Source organism: Dendrobates tinctorius, unplaced genomic scaffold (genome assembly GCF_039654945.1).
Source record: "Dendrobates tinctorius isolate UK_male_01 unplaced genomic scaffold, ASM3965494v1 ptg000028l, whole genome shotgun sequence".
In the NCBI taxonomy this organism is placed as follows: Eukaryota; Metazoa; Chordata; class Amphibia; order Anura; family Dendrobatidae; genus Dendrobates; species Dendrobates tinctorius.
Window position 1 is genome coordinate 57131243 of NW_027361696.1, and position 21877 is coordinate 57153119.

The 21877-nt window shown below is 43.7% G+C and overlaps 1 protein-coding gene across 4 annotated transcripts in view; it reads right to left on the bottom strand.

The window, feature by feature from the left end:
- The window catches only part of LOC141085425 (cell adhesion molecule CEACAM16-like), a 74353-nt gene that overhangs the window by 7443 nt on the left and 45033 nt on the right, over positions 1 to 21877 (bottom strand). For all 4 annotated transcript variants that reach the window (XR_012231299.1, XR_012231297.1, XR_012231298.1 and 1 more), the window contains 3 exons: positions 12430 to 12500; positions 5700 to 6038; positions 4816 to 4909 (listed from right to left, as the gene is read on the bottom strand). Coding sequence is in view for 1 of the 4 variants with exons in the window: in XM_073570784.1 (XP_073426885.1) it covers positions 4833 to 4909; positions 5700 to 6038; positions 12430 to 12500 (487 nt within the window). In the remaining 3 variants the exon portion in view is untranslated. The remainder of the gene's footprint in view (positions 1 to 4815; positions 4910 to 5699; positions 6039 to 12429; positions 12501 to 21877) is intronic.

A 21877-nucleotide genomic window follows, 5' to 3' on the forward strand; every position in this document is an offset into this window, starting at 1 on the left:
AAACAAAACAAAAGCTCATAGAACTACAGGTCCCAGAGTAACATTTCTGGCTTACTGCGCAGTGTACCTCCTCCACTGTGACACATAATGGCTATTTACAACAATGACGGTCACTGTCTCACAGGGTCCATAAAAAATATTGTCTGTCTTAAGTCAAACAAATCTAACATGCCCAACCAGAGTATTGAATTATTACTAATTTCCATTGGTGAAAAAAAAAAAATGATCATTCACTTCTTCACTCCAGTTGACAATAAAGAATTATACTGTAGTCGAAATCTGTCATTTCCATTAGCCTTGATCTAATAATGTGTATGGTCCCCTTAAAAAGAAGCTGTCACCAGGTTTTCCCAATATAAAGTGCGACCAGCACCTGTAAGTCCTCTTTTAGTGCTTACTAGGAAGCTGTATGTCTGTCCCCAATTCAATATGCAAGGCACAAAAAGCTTTTATTACACTCACAGACGGTGTGGTCTGGTTCGACGGGCATCTCTGGTTTAGATCTGGCTCCTCCTCTTACGATCACTGTCTTCCTTCCATGGTTCGTCTGGATGACGCCTACTATGTCATCCATACAATGTTCCCCATTGCGCTCCTGCACAGGTGTACATCTCTCTGCCCTGCCTAGAGCAGAGCAAAATATTGTAGCGCGCATGCGCCAGGAAAGGTTAAAGTGTGCCGATAACCTGGAAGTAAAGCCGGCGCATGAGCATTACAATAATTTGGCAGGGCAGAGAGAAGTTCACCTGCGCAGGAGCGCGATGGATGACACCGTGTGGATGACGTAGGACGTGTCATCCACATGAAGCAGGGAAGGAGGAGGGTGATTGTAAGAGAGGAGGTGCCAGATCAATACCAATGATGTCCATACTAAACAGTACCATTAGGTTTTTAAAGGTCTTTTTTGTGCCTTGCATAGGGAATTGGGGACAAACATATAGCATAGTAGAATACTGTAAAAGAGGGTTTAAATATGCTAGTCCTTTATATTGGGAAAACCTAGGGGCATGTTCTCTTTAAAGAGGACCTTTCACAACTTTTAAACTTTACATTCCTGCATATAGTATCAGGACTGTAGATAAAAAAAATTTTTTACCATTTTTGTTCACCAGAGATCAAGGGCGCTGAAGTTACCGGCGGCAATTTCTCTTATTGTTCAAGAGGGAGTTTTATTTCTTTCAGCTCGGTGGGCGTGTACTTTTAACCTACTATGACGCTGTCCAATCATAAAAAGCAGCAGTATAGGGAGGAAAAAGTGGACTCACACAGTTCTGAAATGATCACCCAAACAGAAGGTCAGAATTTTGCAAGTGTGACCGTGTTGACAACATCTCCCCTCCGGGACTTCCTTTTATTAAACCTTTGGAAGTAGAGGCGAAGAGCAGCAGCAGAGTGAGGAACATCACGGGATCAGATAAAGACGACAGACCTACCACTGTATTACTTACTGTAAGTGCCAGGAAAGAGGCAGCGACAGATAAAGTCTCTCAAGGTCAGCAACTGACCTTCTATATGAGCATTTCATTTCAGGTCAGAATTGTGGGCAAGGTAAAAATAACTTTAATTCTAAGGCCTCATTCAGATGTCAGTATTTTCTAAGTACGAGAAAATCTACCAATTATTCTCTTCAGACTGATCAGAGTTCGATCTGTTTTCTTGTATGTGAAGAAATAAAAAAATTAAGTTTCTCCATCGTCTTTATTCTGAGAGTCCGTGAAAATGGGACCAAACTTGGATATCAACCGAGTGCACTCCAATTTTTTCAAGGATCCACTGACTTGCATTGCAAATTTTGATCCTCCAATCAAAATCTGACATGTCACCGCAATTTTCCATGGACCTCGCGATTCGTGAAAAATCACAGACATGTAAATGGCCCCATAGACTATCACAGATACAAGTGCTATCCGTGAAAAATATGGACAGCACTCGTCCGCAAAAATCGAGCGCCTGAATGAGGCCTACGTTTCTGGGATTCTGTCAGTGCTGGTAAAACACACGGGCATGTGATTTCTAACCGTCTCCGCTCAAAGTGAGAAAACGTTTATATATAGCTTCTTGAAAACAGGCATCACATGCATAAATTTAGAGGTTTCTAAAATAGGAGTAAATAGCAGAATACAGAGCTACATATTTAGTAAAATCACTCCCTGCATCCACCCAACATAGGCGCACCCTTCAGCAGTTCTGTATTTCACTGTGTTCTCATGAGAATTACCACACCCTATGAGATTTTGGGTTTTAACTCCTTCCTTACTCTAAGGTCTCATGCACACATCCGTAAAAATCAGACCAGTGCAATCTGTCGTTCCAACAGATATCACTTATCTCCATGTTATTCTACGGGACTGTGCACATGTCCAATTGTATCCACAGACAGAGGAGAAAAATTGCAGCATGGACAAGTTGCGTCCGATTTGGAACACATTCCACCATTCATGTCTATGAGTCTGTTGGAAAAATCGGGCCACACTTGAATGACATCCGAGTGTGGTCGGATTTTCACGTACTGACAGAATGGAGAAAATTGAGAATTTTTTTTTATTCTCCAGATCCGAGAAAATTGGACCACCATTTGATCTAACACTGATTGCAAAATTGGACAGATTTTCTCGGATGAGAGAAAAATAGTCGTGTGACTGTAACCTATTTTTTCCCACTGTGACACTGCCTTTTTATGATTGGACAACCTCCTAGTGACTACTCACCCACAGATCTGAAAAAAATGAAACGCTGTCATGATGCAGACCGGGTTTTGAGTTCTGTCTTTCCATGTTCCCAGTCTGGTCATTTCAGGGGTTAACCTTTCTCAGCCTCTGGGTTCAGGTTTCCTATTTATCGTCGCTGCTTCCTGCAGGCTATGTCAGATATAGTTCTGCCTACGAAGTGAGTAGCTGACTCTGTTACACCCTGATTTGTCCTGCTGTTATTCCTGACTCGACCCGTGTCTGTGTTATTCCATGCTCCCTGTCCCGACTCTGTGTGTCCCCTTTGTGTCTGGACTTCTTGGTACTTGAACTCGGCTTGGACCCTGACCTGCTTTTGTCTCTTGTCTTTGACATATCCGCTCCTGACCCTTACTGACCCCATGGCTTGTCTCTGACCCTGAGTTTGCTTATTCCTTTGGTACTGCGCTACAGCCTAGGATTTAACCTGGCATGTTAGACTATTCTGCTGCCACCTGCTGGTAACCTTGCTGCTGCGCTGCAGGTCTGCTCTTGCTGTGTGCAGTCCTCCCTCCACTCTATTGCCATCTAGTGGAGCTTTCATCTACCTACATAGCAGCAGCGTGATAAACGCCCAGTTGAACGATAAGAAAATTGACGCCAGTAATTTCAGTGCCCTATTTCTCCCTCCACAACAGAGTGGAGAAACAAAAAGAATGGTAAAATTTTTTTTTATCTACATTCCTGGTATTATGTGCCAGAAAGTTGTGAAAGGTCTTCTTTATATGTACATATACTGCAAATACAGCTCTTTTATTATGAGTATTCCATGAACGTTGGACAGGAACTGTACAAACTGCCTCCTATTACAGGCATCTCTGGCATCTCTTTTGATTAGTTGGCTTTACGAAATAGGAGCAGAGGACGCCAGGGGTGGGAGAAGAGCTCCCGTCCCGTGATCACAGACTACTGATACTGATATGGCCACAGATCAGGATCCTGTGAATTTGTTCATCCCTAGTGAGCAGGCAATAGAATTGTTTAAGGGCTTATGTAGACGTTCATGCAACACGACCAAGCACGGAGTGTCAGCGGGATTCTTGGCCTTAGCGTTACAACTTCAGGAGCTGTACAAACTGCCCCTACCAGTGTCTCCAGCATCTCTTTTGATTAGTTGGCTTTGTGAAAGAGGAACTGAGGACGCCAGGGGTAGAAGGAGAGCTCCAGTCCCGTGACCCCGGACTACTGATATGGCTACTAGACCAGGTTCCTGTGAATTTGCTCAACTCTAATGAGCAGGCAATAAAAATGTTTAAGGCTATGTGCCCACGTTAGCGTTTTTAAATGCTCAGGAAACGGGTCTCCTTTCCAGAAAACGGGCGTTTTTTGCACATTTCTTGCAGAAAAAACGCGTGTTTTTTATGCGTTTTTTTCTGCGCGTCTTCTGGGCTATAGGAAATAGCCAAAAACGCGGACCTAAGTGGAAATTAATGTGCATGCTGCGTTTTTTACCGCTAAGCGTTTCCTTAGCGGTAAAAAACGCATCCATTGGCACAAAAAGGCCAAAATGCATTAAAATGAATGGGATGCTTCTTTTAAGCGTTTTTGATGCAGTTTGACCCCGAAAAACGCATCAAAAACGCTTAAAAAAACCGAAACGTGGGCACGCAGCCTAAAGGGTCATGTAGACGTTCGTGCAACACATCCAAGCCTGGACTGTCTGCGGGATTCCCGGCCTTAGCCTTACAACTTCATATAATTCTGCGAGGCTGTCACACTCAGGTCAGGAGTCCCGTGGCCACGAACTCTTATGCAAACCTTAAAACTTACTGCTAACATTTTTCTAATCCACATTAAACAACATGAAGTTCCGGAAATTATGAAGAATATTTCCATAATGTGTTCAATGTTCTGATGCATTTGGCACAACCTGAATTTATGGATAAATAAATCATACATATTCTAATGGAGCTAATAAAGCAGGGAATTAGAATATGAATCATTTTATGTCTTCAGATGCCAGATGAAGACTCCCAGGTTACGAGAAGGCACTGCTTCTACAGCTCCTTATAAGTGTATAACAAAAACTATCCTAAACTTTGCCTAAAATAATGGTTTCTTTCTAAAAATAAATAATAGAATTGCTTACCTTTAATTAACTTGTTATCATAAATAACTGACGGAAGAGTATAATAGTAACCCTAATAGAATAGTCAAAGGGGAGAGCGCCACGGATGCAACACCTAGCAAAAAAAAATTAAAATCATTAATAAATTAGTTCAAATAAAATAAACTATATTCCAAATTCATAGAATTTTCCTGTGTTCTAGATCTTCAGTTGCTAAATTTACCCAAATAATGTATACATAAAAAATACTAAAATACCACTGGCGGACAGAGACAGAAAAGTGCTCTGTGAAAAAACAATATATGGGCTCTTGGTAATCCAGTAGCGCACCATAATGCACAATTTCTCCTATTTTGGAGGTAGAAATGGATCCATTCCTCTTGGGCCCCTGTGCACCAATGATATGTCCGCCCCTGCGCCATACAGTACCCTGATAATACTAATCTACTAAGGTTATCAGTTGAAATTATGCTTAAAAAAGTTCCTTTATGAAAGCCACATGTGCCAGGCCATTCGTGGAGCCAGCTTTAGTAGTCATGGATAATACGCCCTATGGTCCTGGGCAAGACAAGGAACCTAGGTTTACCTATCTGACATTATTTCCCTCCTGTCTGATGTTTTGGCGATTCGAAAATTTCTAATGGTAAGATCCAACCATCTTTTCGAGCTTTGGTTCACTTTATCATTTTACCATTTGTAGATGATTGTTGTGAGGTATTGGCAAGCCACATTTTAATTTGAAGCATTAAAAATTATATTGTATTTATAAAATCTGATCCTGCTGTCCCTTACTGGAATAGCAAATGAGTAAAGCCACCAATCATCATGGACCAAATGGGAAATCTGGTCATGGCTGTGAGTGGTCATTCCGTCTCTCAAGATTTTAATATTTCATGTTTACTCACCATTTACTGTGACTTGTCCATCTTGTAGATTTATGTTTGTCTGTATCTGAACCGTGTATTCACCATTAAATGAAGTCTGAAAATTTTGGATCACCAATGAGCCATTTTGGCTGCAACTAGCGTCTGAAAAGAATTTTTCTCCTTTTATGTCTTTACCATTGACGTGAGTTAATATCTGATCCGTTGCACTGGTGCTCAGTCCTCTATACCAAGATGTAAAAAGAATTGTACCCTCGACTCCAATCACATTGAGTGTGACAGTGTTTCCAGCTTTAGGATTCGAAGGAATAACATCAATTTTGAGTTTAGTACTAGCACCTAGACAGGCATGGAGGAGCACTGGAGGAGAAGCAGAGGGCAAGAAAATTAAGTGGAGTGTAAAGTGACATAAAATATCAATATATACAGAACTGTGTAATATACTGTATAGCATATAACAATTTTTAGGGCAACATTGCCAGAAGACCACCAATTGAAGACCATTCCTAATATAGACCAGCTTTTACCGTGATGGATTTTCAATAACTTAATAACCTATGATTATTGGCCTATTCTTTGGGAAGACTGTTCCCCTTGATGACCAAAAGATTTGAAATGTACTTTGTTTTGTTATACCCTGTTAACATTAAAACCCACACATGTGATATCTATATTGGTGCCAGCTCTTCCTGTCTCTGCTTTTGTCGCCGTGCAGTGCTACATTCTCATTGCAGGCAACAACCCTAATTCTGTGTCATCTGGGACTTGTATCTTCATCCAGGCGGAATAAGAGTTAACTTACTGTATGTCTGTGCTTTTCTATCTGCTGTGAGGCATGGGTGGGGATGCTAGCTATTTAAGTTACTGAAATCCTGCTGTCCACCCACTGCCAGTTATAACTTGATTAGTTGCAGTGAACAATTGTGTATCTTGCTTGTATTCTTATTGGACATTCCTAATTTTGACCTGGGCTTGTTTGGTGCAAGCCACTCTGTTTACCAGATCCGAAGAGTTTCTTTGATTTTCACACTTTATCACCTGTACTAGGATTTGTACTTAAACAGGGGCTACTGAGTTGGAACCACAGAATTAACTGCTGGCCGGTGCTACAGGCTGGCAGAAATAATGGTTCATTCCTAATTTTGACTTGGGGTTGTTTTTGACTACTCTCCTTATGCTTCTGTCCCTACACTGACCTCCTGATTCTGATCTAGCTACCAAACCCTAATTTCTGCCAGCCTGTAGCACTGGCTAGCAGTTGACTCCATGGCTCCAACCCAGTGACCCCTGCTTAAGTACAAATCCCTGTACAAGGGATAACTCTTAGGATCTCGTAAACAGAGTAGCTTGCACCAAGTCTGTCCATAGAAGCCATTTTAGTGCTGCTATTCAACCTCTTACAGACCCACGTTACAACACACTGGTTCATGGCCATGTTTTATTGGCAAGTCTGCTCAGACACATAGCATCTATGCCTCTCTGGGGGTAAAAATGAAGAAAATGTGCTATAAAACCCAACATGGACAATCTAATTCCTTCTTGAAGGGCAACTAAGAATGGTAAGATCTATGAGCAAATGATTTCCATTAAAATTATATATATATACAGTATATATATATATATATATGTATTGTAAGGTAGCGCTGTCATTCGGGTAGGGGATACTCGCTTAGCAGCCACAAAACCAGATCCGGCACGGGTTTTCCATAAAACAATCGCAGTCCATGCGGTATATTAGGCATCATAAACCCACAGCAGCAACATAAAGTTCATATCATCAGCATAGCGTCCATGACAGAGTTCAGCTCTGTAGTCCCTGTGGTCACACAGGTTATGCATACACAGGCTCTTCAGCCTCAGTTATCTCACCCGTCAGGGTTCACTCATGGTTCCTTCACCGGGCTGCAGACATCCATTCCCTCCAGGGAATTACCAGGCACGTGCAGCCATTACACACAGTGTTCACTCTCTGTCAGATGGGACCTTCCAAAATGGACCAACCATGTCCCTGCATTCACTCCATGTGACCTACCCTGACCACCTTATATGGTCTGTAGCCAAGCCCACCGGGTCACATGGCTATGACCCCATCACAGGTCCTTCAACCACTCATACATACTTTATAATAGTGTTCTTAAACACACCCCCTGGGTGGGTTTGTAGGTAACTAGTTCCGCCCATCTCACCAGTTACCTGGAGACTTCCCAAACACATTGAAACAGCACCTCAGCAGTATCACTGCTGATCAACAGACACACAAGTCTCCATCCCAAGGCCATCCACATTGAGATGCATAACGGTCATTCAGTATTCTGCCACTCATCCTCTCTTCTGGGACATCCACACAGCATCCCCTAGCGGACACAGTGGTCACTACACCACTATATATATATATATATGTATATATATATATATACACACACTAGATAGAGGCCCGATGCTATCTCATCGGGAGGGCAGTAATGTAACGATGGGGGCAGGCTTTGCAGCGTTGAGAATCTCTCCCCCATGTGCTCACCCACCTACAGTGCCTTGCGAAAGTATTCGGCACCCTGGAACTTTTCAACCTTTTTTCACATATGCTTGAAGCATAAAGGTACCAAATGTAAATTTTTGGTGAAGAATCAACAACAAGTGGAACACAATTGTGAAGTTGAATGAAATTTATTGGTTATTTAAAATTTTTGTGGAAATTCAAAAACTGAAAAATGGGGTGTGCAATATTATTCGGCCCCTTTAACTTAATACTTTGTTGCGTCACCTTTTGCTGCGATTACAGCTGCAAGTCGCTTGGGGTATGTTGTGGTAGGGGCCTGGATTGGGGGGTGGACCACTGCTTACCCTGTATGGATGACACAGACACCAGGCGATGCAAGGACGAGGCGGAGACAGATTTCAGTTGTAACAGTTCCGGATTTATTCGTCGTCCTCCTGACGACCACAACCATGCACCGCAGCCTCTTTACAGTTCTCTGTCTCCAGGCACGGGTACCTGCACCTTTGCTCCAGTCGAAGTAACGTCCCTCGCGGATCTTTCGCTGGGGCTGTCCTAGACCAATCTACCACCAGCACTTCACCTGCCCGAGGTCGTCGTCCAATCGGTACCCCCGGGGCCTCGTCTGTCCTGCGGTCCGTCGGGTCAGGGCCACACCCCTAACTGTCTCTTTGTTGTCTGTCCCCTGGTCGAGCTCTTCTCTCTTCACCGTCTTCTACAGAGCTCCTCCCGGGACTAACCTGTCTGGAACCCTAACCAGTCCTATTTATCCCCTCTCTCACCAGGAATTCCCCCCTTGGGTTCCTATCTCCCTGCCCCCCATGACTAAGCGTTTCTCAAGCCGTAAGCTGATGTTAAGTCCTAAGCTACTCCCCCCTGCCATCTTGTGGTCATTTCTAGGTACTGCACTCTCCTATCCACCTTTCCCAGCTGTCACCCTTCTATACTGTCAATCTCCGTCTCTAGTGCACAAACCGTCCCCTCCTACTACCAGTCACATCTGTCCATCAAGTCACCTTCCCCACAATGTCTCTATCAGTTTTGTACATCGAGAGACTGAAATTCTTGCCCATTCTTCCTTGGCAAACAGCTCTAGCTCAGTGAGGTTTGATGGAGATCGTTTGTGAACAGCAGTTTTCAGCTCTTTCCACAGATTCTCGATTAGATTCAAGTCTGGACTTTGACTTGGCCATTCTAACACCTGGATACGTTTGTTTGTGAACCATTCCATTGTAGATTTTGCTTTATGTTTGGTATCATTGTCTTGTTGGAAGACAAATCTCCGCCCCAATCTCAGGTCTTTTGCAGACTCCAACAGGTTTTCTTCAAGAATGGTCCTGTATTTGGCTCCATCCATCTTCCCATCAATTTTAACCATCTTCCCTTTCCCTGCTGAACTAAAGCAGGCCCAAACCATGATACTGCCACCACCATGTTTGACAGTGAGGATGGTGTGTTCAGGATGATGAGCTGTGTTGCCTTTACGCTAAACATATCGTCTGGCATTGTTGCCAAAAAGTTTGATTTTGGTTTCATCTGACCAGAGCACCTTCTTACACATGTTTGGTGTGTCTCCCAGGTGGCTTGTTGCAAATTTTAAACAACACTTTTTATGGATATCTTACTTTTTATGGATATCTTTGAGAAATGGCTTTCTTCTTGCCACTCTTTCATAAAGGTCACATTTGTGCAGTGTACGACTGATTGTTGTCAAATGACAGACTGTCCCACCTCAGCTGTAGATCTTTGCAGTTCATCCAGAGTGATCATGGGCCTATGGCAGCATCTCTGATCAGTCTGAAAGATGAAAGTTTAGAGGGATGGCCGGGTCTTGGTAGATTTGCAGTGGTATGATAATTCTTCCATTTCAATATGATCGCTTGCACAGTGCTCTTTGGGATGTTTAATGTTTTGGAAATCATTTTGTATCCAAATCCGGCTTTAAGCTTTTCCACAACAGTATCACGGACCTTCCTGTTGTGTTCCTTGGTCTTCATGATGCTCTCTGTGCTTCAAACAGAACCCTGAGACTATCACAGAACCGGTGCATTTATACGGAGACTTGATTACACACAGGTGGATTATATTTATCATCATTAGTCATTTAGGACAACTTTGGATCATTCAGACATCCACAATGAACTTCTGGAGTGAGTTTGCTGCACTGAAAGTAAAGGGGCCGAATAATATTGCACGCCCCACTTTTCAGTTTTTGAATTTCCACAATAATTTAAAATAACCAATAAATTTTGCTCAACTTCACAATTGTGTTCCACTTGTTGTTGATTCTTCACCAAAAATTTACATTTGGTATCTTTATGTTTGAAGCATGATATGTGGGAAAAGGTTGAAAAGTTCCAGTGCTTCTTTGACCTGTCTACCCCATGTGCTATCCCTCTTGTCTGCTGTCTCTCTCCTTCTTGTGCTGTGTTCTCCCCTCATGTGCTGTCCCCTTTGAGCTGTGTCCCCACTGTGCTCTGATCCCGGCGGCAGATGCGTGACGTGTCTACAGGCAGAGAAAGCTGGTCACATTAAAGGGGCTTTCCCATGAACAAAAGTTCATTCTAAAAATTGTCTGTGTCTGACTGTGTACAGTGGATACCACAGCTCCTGGGCAGAGGAGGAAGCAAAAGACAATACTGATATTACAGCAGGAGATCGCAGAGGATACATTTTGTGAAGTAAAATATTGTTTAAAAACAGCCAGTGAAATATTTTACCTCACAAAATGAATCATCTGTGATCCCCTGCTGTAATGTCATTATTTTCTTTTGCTTCCTCCCCTGCCCAGGAGATGTGGTATGCTCCATACACGGTCAGACACAGACAATTTTTAAAATGAACTTTCGTTTGTGGGAAAGCCCCTTTAATGTGACCGGCTTCCTCTCCCTGTAGACATGTCGCGCATCTGCCGCCGGGATCAGCCGAATGATTCACTGCGCCTGCATGGAATTCACGCAGGCGCAGAGCGACGGTATTCCACTGGTCGTACCGTTCAAGAAGCTGCGTGAGTGTGATTGTGAGTGTGTGAGTGTGAGAGTCTGAGTGTGTTAGTGCGAGTGAGTGTGTGAGGAAGAGTGTGTGTGTGTGAGTGTGAGAGTCTGAGTGTGTGAGTCTGAGTGTGTGTGTGTGTGTGAGTCTAAGTCTAAATGTGTGAGTGTGACAGTGTGAGTGTGAGTCTGAGTGAGTGTTGATGTGAGTGTGACTGAGAGTGTGAATGTGAGTGTGAATATGAGTGTGACTGTGAGATTATGAGTGTGACTGAGTGTCAGAGTGTGAATGTAAGTGTGAGAGTGTGAGTGACTGTGAGAGTGACAGTGTGAGTGTGAGTGTGTGTGACTGTGAGATTGTGAGCGTGACTGTGAGTATCAGAGTGTGAATGTAAGTGTGAGAGTGTGTGTGACTGTGAGTGTGAGAGTGTGACTATGAGTATAACTGTATGACTCTGAGTGTGTGTGAGTGTGTGTGTGAGAGTGTGGGTGTGTTGCGTACTGCATATAGAGTGTGTGTGTGAGTGTGTGTGTGAGTATGTATGGTGCATGCGGCGTATAGAGTGTGAGTGTGGTGCGACGGTGTTCCGCTGGTGGTACCGCGCAATAGGTTGGTACTGGCAGCAGTTTCCATATTGAGACACCCATCACTTGGGTGTCCCAATATGGCGGTCAGTGAACTTCCTCTGCTTGGAATTCTGGGATACGGTGACATCTGGACAGAACAGGAAATGAAAACATTACAAGGAAATTATATAAACAAATATATACAGTATATACTAGATGGTGGCCCGATTCTAAAGCATTGGGTATTCTAGAATCTCTCACTCTCCGTGCAGCAAATCTTCCGATGGAAGCGTGCGTCGTTTGAATGAGCTGATTGGTCGATGCCAGGCGCAACCAATCAGCGCCGCGGGATTTCCATTACAGACAGACAGAATAAGATGATTATATAGTAGGTATATTAAAATCTTCAGATGTTTAAATTGTAAAGTAAAGGAAACTGCAGCAGTGACCTGTCGATCATTCCGGGACCAAGTTTGATTCCCTCGGAAATGGATGATTTTGCTCTGGATGCTGTGACCTGCCAGGCGTTTCCCCATCAGCAGAAATTACACGGTAACCTTTTTTCCCTGAGCATTTATACTGCATGATATATTTTTTACTTTTTTGTTTTTTTGTGAATGTTCTAAAGCTTTAGATTAATTTTTTCTGTTCATTTAAATGGACCTAATATTGGGATTTGTATTTTTTTTATCTTTATTACCTGACAGAACAAAGCCTCCAAGAATTGCAGAATGACTTCCAGACATGTCTAAGACCTCTTTAAGCAAAAACCTAAGGAATAAAAGAAAACAAGCATTGGATTATGTTTATGTGACATGTTTCACAATCTTACATTTCTTTTCCTTTTGTTTCGCAATGTTACATCTTTTTGGGAGATATAGATACAGAAAAAAGCATCTGCAATATTCCAGGCCTGGTGGGTTAGCGCATTGCAGGAAACGTACATTAGTCCCTACTCATCATTATATCTCCTGAAAATAAAAGTTTTGTGGGGGTGAAAATACAAAAAAAACTCATCCACTTTGACAATATTCTGCCGTGAATTTTCTGCTCAAGTTTCCAAACGGAAATTCTAAAGAATATCTATCAGATCACACCCTGACAGCTATAGATCCAGCAGTTTTAGCCACCCTGCATAACAAGTACTTTTCTTAATAGTCATAATATGGTATCAGAAGTCAAAATCCTCTTAAGGGTATGTTCAAACAGTGCATTTTTTTCTGCAGGAAAAACGGTGCATACAATACATGCTGCAAAAACGCTGAAAGAACTGACGCATTGATAGTTGAAAAATGCAAAGAAAAATAAAAACGCGTGTGGATGACATTTTGGAAACTATCATACATTCATTACGCTGGGACGTCAAAACATTTTGCGCATAAAAAATGTAAGGAAAGAAACGATGCAAATAATCAACAAGGCCTAAAAATGGACTTTATGCAAATACTAAAACTTCTGAAAAAACTCAGCACTAAAATAATACTTTATGAACACTCACAAAAATATAAAGGTGCCGTTGGGCTTTCTACATGGACATGTGAGATATATCTTGACAGATGAATCTTTCCAGATCACATCAAATCATGTGACACTCCAGAAACTGTTACTATCTCCAAATTCGTGCAAACATATTTTGCTCCCATTTCCTGAAATCAATGATCATTTTCTTTATAATTTCCACATTCAAAACCAGATTATTCTCTTAAAACCATCTTTCCAATCACGAAATCCCAGACCGATAAGATATCTCGTCCCTTTCTCTAATCAAACCGATCAGCGTCACATCATCCTCAAGATATGTGAGCAGCGGTCTCGTTGTCCCCCTCGGTTATATTCCGTCAGAAAATATATCAAGTCTCCTGATCTTACCACTTGATGGCTGTCAAGAACTTTAGAAACCATCTACATAATTTCCACGACAGCCCAAACTTCCAGAGCTTGAGAGAAACATCAAACCACACCATATGTTCAAAATATTGGACTGCTAGGGATTAGTGATGAGCTAATCCGCCATGCTCGTGTGCTAACCAAGTGTCTTCGGCGTGCTTGAATAATATGTTCAAGTCCCTGCGGCTGCATGTCTCATGGCTATTCCCATAAAAAGCATTGCCAGTACCTTTAGGGTGTGTGCACACATTGCGGATTCTGCTGCGGAATTTTCTGCGCGGACTTTGCAAAAGACCTGTGGTTTATCGGAGGATTAGCCTGCGGTTTTCCCCTGCGGTTTGCCACCTGTACAATGGAGCAGGTGTGAAACCGCTGCTTATTCCGCACAAAGAAGTGACATGCTACGGATTTGAACCCGCAGCAAATCCGCACAGAAAAATCCACAGCATGTGCACTGCGGTTTTTGTTTTCCATTGAAAATAAAGTTACTGTAGACCAAAGCAAAAACTGCTGCGGATCCGCAGGGCCAAATCCGGTGCGGATCCGCAGCAGAATCCGCAACGTGTGCACACACTCTTAGGGTGAGTGCACACGCTGCGGATTCACCTGCTGATTTTTCCACGCGGATTTGCAGGTAAAACCACAGGTAAAGTGACCTGCAGTTTTCCTGCGGATTTGCCAGCGGTTTTCCCCTGCGGATTGACACCTGGACAATGGAACAGAAAGAATTGACATGCTGCGGATTTAAAACCGCAGCAAATCCTCAGCATGTGCACTGCGGATTTGAAATTCCTTTGGCTAACATTGTACTGTACAATGTCTGTGGAACTGCTGCGGATCGGCAGGGCCAAATCCGCTGCGGATCCGCAGCAGAATCCGCAACGTGTGCACACACCCTTAGGGCCTAAATGGTATTTGGAGCTAAAAATCATTTTTGCATTTGGGCTTCATTTGCAAATGTTGCACCGTTTGGCTATTACAGGCTCTTTGTTTCCGAGCTCATTCACCTTTGATGTGGTCTGTGGTCATAACACGGTTTGGATTAAAAAAATGACAGATAAAAGAGTTGCAAACTGTTATGGTTAATATTTTATATCTTGCATTTATTATGATTTAAACAACTTATATCTACATATCTAGCTTTAATAGGTTTGTGTTTTGTATTAGCTTTTATATGTCTTATTCATAAAAGCAATGAGACACGGTGTTGGCTTTGTTTAAAAGTGTTGAAGACATTGAGAGTTAGTTTTTAAGCAATAAGATCCGTATTTTTTTGGATTATAAGACGCTCCGGATTATAAGACGCACCCCAAATTTTGAGGAGAAAAATAGAAAAAAAACCTTTTTTTAATAAACTGGTGGTGCTTCTTATAATCCATGCATCTTATTGCTTACTAGGAGTGGTGGCTGCGGTGAAGCGGAGTCTAAGAGTCGCAGCTGGAGGAGTCAAGAGTGGAGCGTTGCTGCAGGCCGCAGGCTGAGATCAGGGGGTGTTTGTATGTGCGGTGCACCACTGCAGATGTCCGCTGCTGCGGTGTCTGGTGCTGCTGTGGGTGTCCAGTGCTGCTGCGGTGTCCGGTGCTGCTGTGGGGGCTCTGCCAACATTTTGTGAAAGGCCAGAGCCCCCGCAGTTCCATGGTTTCCAATGCGATGGACTCTGGGAAAATAGCTGCCGGGGGTGGCACAGGCGCAGATGGAGATCTCAGCACCAAGATCTCGGGAGCATCGGACACCGCAGCAGCACTGGACACCCGCAGTGGCGTGCTGCACATCCGAACACCCCCTCATCCCAGCCTGCGGCCGGCAGCAATGCTCCACTCTTTGGGGGGAAAAAGTGCGTCTTATAATCAGAAAAATACGGTAGTTCTTCTGGGAAATTAGCAGAATTAATGATTTACGGCTTTGTTCTTTAAACTCACATATCCTAGTTTGGTAATGTACTTAACCTTTCCTCTTTTTCCTGTGGGTACAATAGCCTTGTCTTTTTGTCTGAGGTAGACAAGGCGTGACACACAGACTGATGTCTACTGTGTAAGCTCTTGTCTCCAGTCATCCTGATTTGTGTCATGATCCCAGTGCAGGTTTTGACCTGCACGTCAGGGGTTAATGTCTTGGGCTCAGTGCAGGCTTGACCTGCACGCCGGGGGTTAATTATTGTAGCCTCTCTTTGGCTCAAGGAGGGCTTCTTATAGCCCTGGGAGACTCCAATCCCTGTCAGTTATACTTTTGCCTTTGGCCGAGTGTGGTGACCCCTGTGTGCCTGTGCCTTCTGATTGTCTTCTAGCTTGCTTATATGGTTCTGTCCTCTGTTGTGAGTTTGTCTCTTGATTCTGTACTGTTTATCTGCTTCTCTGGTTTCGGACTCATTGCCTATGTCCTGACTAGTCTCTGATTGCCCCTCTTGTACGGTGCTGCTATCTTCGTGTAAGACTCATTGCTTACATTCTGACTACTCTCTGCTTGTCCCTCTGGTACCGCGCTGCCCTCTCTGTGCATAACCCCCGTTTGTCTGATTTGAGGATCCCTGTAGTAGAATCCTGCACTTATCTCCAGCAGCAGGACGCTAAGCCCCGCCCCCTGCAGTCACATTATTATAGGTCCTTCACTGCTTTCTACCTTCAGTGACACAGGTCCTGTGAGCCTGGAGCACGCATTGTCACCACTGCTGCCCCGCTCCATAGGTATCTTTGGGCACAGGTTTGTACTCAGGACATGCGCACTGGCTCAGTGAGCAAGTGCAGTGCGGTGTTCCTGACAATTTGATTAATTATGGCAAAGTGTGAGACCTCTTTTTACTCCCCTAAAAGCTCACCCTACAGAGGGGTTTCCACTACACAACTCTCCAGCCATACCATCAGGAGAAGCTCATGCACATAGTCTTAGGCTAGTTTCACATTTGCGCTTTATAGAGCAGCGACGGCCTGTGCACGGCCGCCACTAAGCCCCGCCCCCTGCCGGCTCCCTGCCCGCCCCATCCAGTCATCGCCGCCTACTAGCACACATGGGCGCTTGCGATCTGCGCACCCTATCTTTAGCATAGGGTGCGCAGATCGTGCGCTGGACGTGCGCTAGCTGGATTTTGCTGTGCGCTGCGCACTTTTGAAGGTGCGCAGTGCGCGCCGAAATGCAACATGCTGCGTTCGGCGCACACGGGCGCACCTTCAAAACTGCGCAGCGCACGGCAAAATCCTGCTAGCTATAAAGCACAAATGTGAAACTAGCCTTAGATAATTAATTCGGTAGCCATCAACACAAAATGCCACCGAGACTGACTACATCCAGGACTTTTGTTATTTTCTTCATATGGGTCTAAGGATTTACCAGCAGGTAGTTGCTAACTAACTGCCTGTTGTGCTCGGCGTCGATCTCTGCCAGCTTCAGCTGACATCACATCAACAGAGCATCTTCTTGTCTTCCACTCTGCTTTGTCTATGAGGCGTCACTGCCGATGTCATGCTGATTGACAGCCAGCTCCACACAGTTAGGCGACGGGGAGTCGGCTGTCAATCAGCATGACGCCCCATCTACCACAGAGTGGAAGTGAAAATGCTGCTTTGTTGACATGAGGTCTAAAAAATCAGGAGGATTACCACCTGACTTAGGTGACATTGTTACAGGGCAGAACAAGCAGCTAGCAACTGTAGGAAAAAAGGAAGAAAAATTTTCTGCGAAAAAAAAATTCACTCACTTGTTTGTGGCAGTGACAGTGTTCACATGAGCATGTAAGTATAGATGACTGAGTCTGGCACTGGGATAAAACATTCATCTTAGGTAAAGTGCATAGATCTCCAAGGTGAGCAGAGACAGAGGAATTGGGCTAGGCATCACTGCTTACATGTATCAAGCTCCACTCAACTCTTAATCATAGCAATTAGCCAGGTGCAGGTGCAACTTAAAATACACTGAAGATCATGTTAAAATGTCATCATCAATGCAGCCCATAATTAACAATAATACAACATATGTAACAGGATCACTTATGCAAATTAAGTAGACAAGTCAATGGTTAGCAGTATAAGACGTCCCCTCTTAAATTGAAGCCAAATGCTACAATAGTGTTTAAATGAAATTTCTAGAAGGCTTCATGGTTCAGTAATAGCCTCTTGACGGCAATTCTGCAGCTTTTGCTGACATCATGTTGACAGAGAAGCTGCTTCTTTTCTGCTCTGTTGATGGGGTGTCACTACTGACATCATGTTCATTGACAGCCAGCTCCCCGCTGCCTATCTGCAGGGAGCCAGCTGTCAATCAGGATAACCGTCACCAGGGCAGACTGGAAGAGAAAGAGCTGCTTTATTGTAGTAAACTAAGGGAAAAGATGAAGGCGTAAGTCAGGGCACAGTCCGGGGTCAGAATACCAGATAATAGCGGATAAGAAAAGCGGCAATAACAAACGGGTAGTCAGAACATGGTGCAAAGGTCAGGCAGCAGTAGATCAGAACTCACAGCACAAGAATCAGGCAAACACAAACCAGAGAGCATAAGCTTTTGACTGGTAGTGATCTTAGCTAGACAGCTCACCAAATAGCAGCGCAATTACTAAGGACAGGGAGCACCTGGAGAAATCTCTGCACCTCCCAGTCACAGACAGGTTAACCGAGCTGTCAATAAAAGCACTAACAGCTCAGTACACCCGAGCACAGGATAGGATGACAGCGCTGTCAATCACTGAGTCCCAGACACACTGAGCAGATGAATCGTGACAGTACCATTTGGCTTGAATTTAAAAATGTAAAGTTTTATACCGCTACTAACTAGTGATTGTTCTACTTAATAATATGTCATGTAAATGTGAACACGTTTCATATATTGTATTATTGTAAATTGTAGGCGGCATTGAAGTTGTCATTTTAACGTGATCTTGAGTGTATTTTAACATCCCACCTGTGCCAAGCTAATTGCTATGATTAAGAGCTAAGTTAACAACTATATGTAAGTTATTAGCTCCCATATTAAAGAAAATAATCAAAGTCCCAGATAACCCCTTTAAATAGATTAGTGCCAAATGGCTATAGTCAGGTTGGACTATAATAGAGGTCTGGTCCAACTGTGGTCAGAAAGCCCAGAAACTGTGACTGAGGTCTAAGAAGTTTGTAGGAGGGAGATGCTTTTTCAATTAGTTTAGTGCTAAGTGGTCTGAAAGAGACACTAGAGAATGTAAGTGAGATTTCGGCTAATGAGGTTTATTCTTGCTTTGGAGTGTAATAGGAAATATTAGACAATCTCCTTTTCATGTGGGTTCTGTTAATTTGAATAATGCTTTCACAAGGGAGGATGTGAGATTGATGTCATTGCTGTGTCACCAGATGAGAATGCAGGAGAATCTCTCAGTTACCAGAGGTGTTGGATGGATCCTGCTGGAAACTTTTTGCTACCTGGACTGGAATCTAAGAGCTAACGTCTCTCATTTTGGACAATGACATAACTGAGCGTGAGGAGACTTGCAATGATCCACTTGGAAATTAAGTATGCAAATTGTCTCTCCGAAGTGGAAGAGGATGTGAACTATAGTGCCATCTATTGTGGGGTAGCAATCCAAAAAGTTAACTCGACCCTTTAATGAGCTTTGCCGGGTGACTTAGGATAAAAGCCATACCAGAATCTGAATGTGTAGATACGTGTTTCTGGGCGTTTGCCCCTCATCAGTGCAAAGCATTCGATTTAATCTGGCCATATGAAAGGTCTCTACCTGGGGATCTAAGGATTAACGTTTCTCCTTGTGAGGAGTGACATGCCTGACATGACAGGGTGAGGAGTCTTTCCTCTGGGATATTAAATATGTAAATATGTGATTTTTTTTTTCCATTTTCCCTTGCAATTCATAGTAAAATTAATAGTGCCATTAAAAACTACAACTAGCACTGCAAGAAAACAAGTCTTCATACGCCGAAGTTGAGGGTAAAATAAAACAGGAGTAAAAAAAAATGAAAATTTAAAAAATGAAAATTGGCTGCGTCCTTAAGGGTTTCTATAAAAATTTAAAATATGGATGACGTCTCCAAGGAGCATCACCCCTTTTCTCCAAGGACCGTGCCTGCTATTGCAACTCAAACACATCAAAATAAATAAGCCTAAGGCTGTGTGCCCACGTAGCGTTTTTTAAGCGTTTTTGCCACGATTTTCGGCGCGAAAGCGTTTAAAAATCGTGTACAGAACGCCCCCCATGCATTCCTATGGCATTCCACACATGCTGTGCTAATGCTGCGTTTTTTTCCGCGGCGGAATCGCATCGCGGAAAAAATCGCAGCATGCTCATTCTTTTGTGCGGAATCGCAAAGAATTGCCGCGATTCCGCACCCATAGGAATGCATGAGAACCGCTTACTTCCCGCATGTGGCTATGCCCACCATGCGGGAAGTTAAGCGTCTCATGTGCGGTTGGTACCCACGGTGTGGAGGAGAGGAGACTGTCCTCCAGGCCCTGGGTACCATACCCCTGTAAAAAAAAGAATAAAAAATAAAAAATCGGGGTATATTTACCTTCCGACGTCCCGCGCTGCATTCCCGGCCTAAGCGTTCCCAGTAATGCCTTGCGGCACGCTCCAGTGATGACGTAGTCTCGCGTGACTCTAGCGGTCTCGTGAGATCACTATAGCAACGCGAGACTACGTCATCACAGGTCTCGCAAGGCATCGCTGGGAACGCTGAGGCCCGGGAATGCAGCGCGGGACGCCGGAAGGTAAATATACCCCGATTTTTTATTTTTTTTTAGCATTTTAACATTCTATCTTTTACTATTGATGCCACATAGGCAGCCTCAATAGTAAAAACCTGGTCACACTTGTCAAACACTATGTTTGACGAGTGTGACCAACCTGTCAATCACTTTCCAAGCGATGCTTCAAATCGCTTGGAAAGTGCTTGAATATCGCACTGGAAAATCGCGGCAAAATTGCGATCATAATCGCGGTAAAATCGCGGTGAAATCGCGTGGAAAAAAACACGCGATTTCTGATAAGGAGTCCGGTTTTTAGTGAGCGTTTTAAAATGATACGTGGGCACATAGCCTAAGATGCAGTACCAGACACAGACCATAACAATAGTGGTGCTGTTCCTAAAAGTAACTATCAGTGGTTTTCTTATCTAATACAAATGCTTTAAATATTTTCAAGTGAATCATTTCTCCACGAGAAAGCAGAACTATGCACTTAGTGAATCTTTTTCTTTGGAGAACACTGAATTCCTTTGTACAAGTGAAGCAGAAACAACAGTCTCATCGCGCCATGAGTCAAGTGGTATGCTGAAAGTCACATTCATATGCTGGAGGAGCACTTTTTTTAAGAGGTCACTTGAAAATTTTGCAATCAGAAATTTTGCAAAATTCCTCCTTGCATATCTGTACAAGAAGAGATTGTGTCCGCTGAGATAAAGAAGAATGTAGCACTCTGAGATCCTGAATTACTGAGCCTGGCAAAGAGACTATTAAATGTTTTATCGTGCTGCCATTTCAACACGTTATTCTGAACTGATTCATTAAATGTGCTGGTGTGGCGCCCCTGAGGCTCAGTCACCACAGAGGTACTGCACCTCCTCCTGAGGTGTGGTACCCCACCATCCAGGTAAGGTGGAGACTCCTGACCACACTCCAACACCTGCATCCCACACAACATAGTAGTCTAGCAAAGCACCTTCGGCGGCTCCCTGCTTGGAGTATAGCAAAGCACCCATTGGTGGCTCCCTGCTTGGAACACGAAACGTGCTGGGAGGTGGGTGGAGTTAGTTTACATTACAAGGAGCGGGAAGAGTTTAGGAGTCAGTTAGTCAGTTGGTTAGAGAGCTGGAGAGAAGAAGATCCCCGGAGAGAGGGATAGATGGATGGACTTGCTGCAGCAGATCCCAGTGACCTGGGTCTGCTGGCACGGGAAAGGAAGAGAGAGAGAGAGCAACGTAGACTGAAAGCCTGATTCTCCATAGAAGGAAAGATTAGTACGGAACGTGAGGAGTAAAAGAGAACAGAGGATGTGGGTTAGAAGAGAACCCTTCCTAGAAGTTCTAAGTGCAAGGCCGGGGCCCGGTCCCCAAGGTTGTATGGATACTAATGGTCCTGCAGCAGACACCGGAGGAATAGAAGTAGTGACCACTTTATTCCCACACAAGACTTGAGGGTACAACAGCAACTGGATAGTGAGCCGGGACTTAGTAGCAAGGAGTCCCCGAAGCAGACTACAGCTGTCTGCCGTGCAAGTAGAGTTCATAGGAATATCGGACAGGAGGAACTCCAGTGTAACTCAGTACTAGGAGTACTTCACTCAAAGGCGCTAT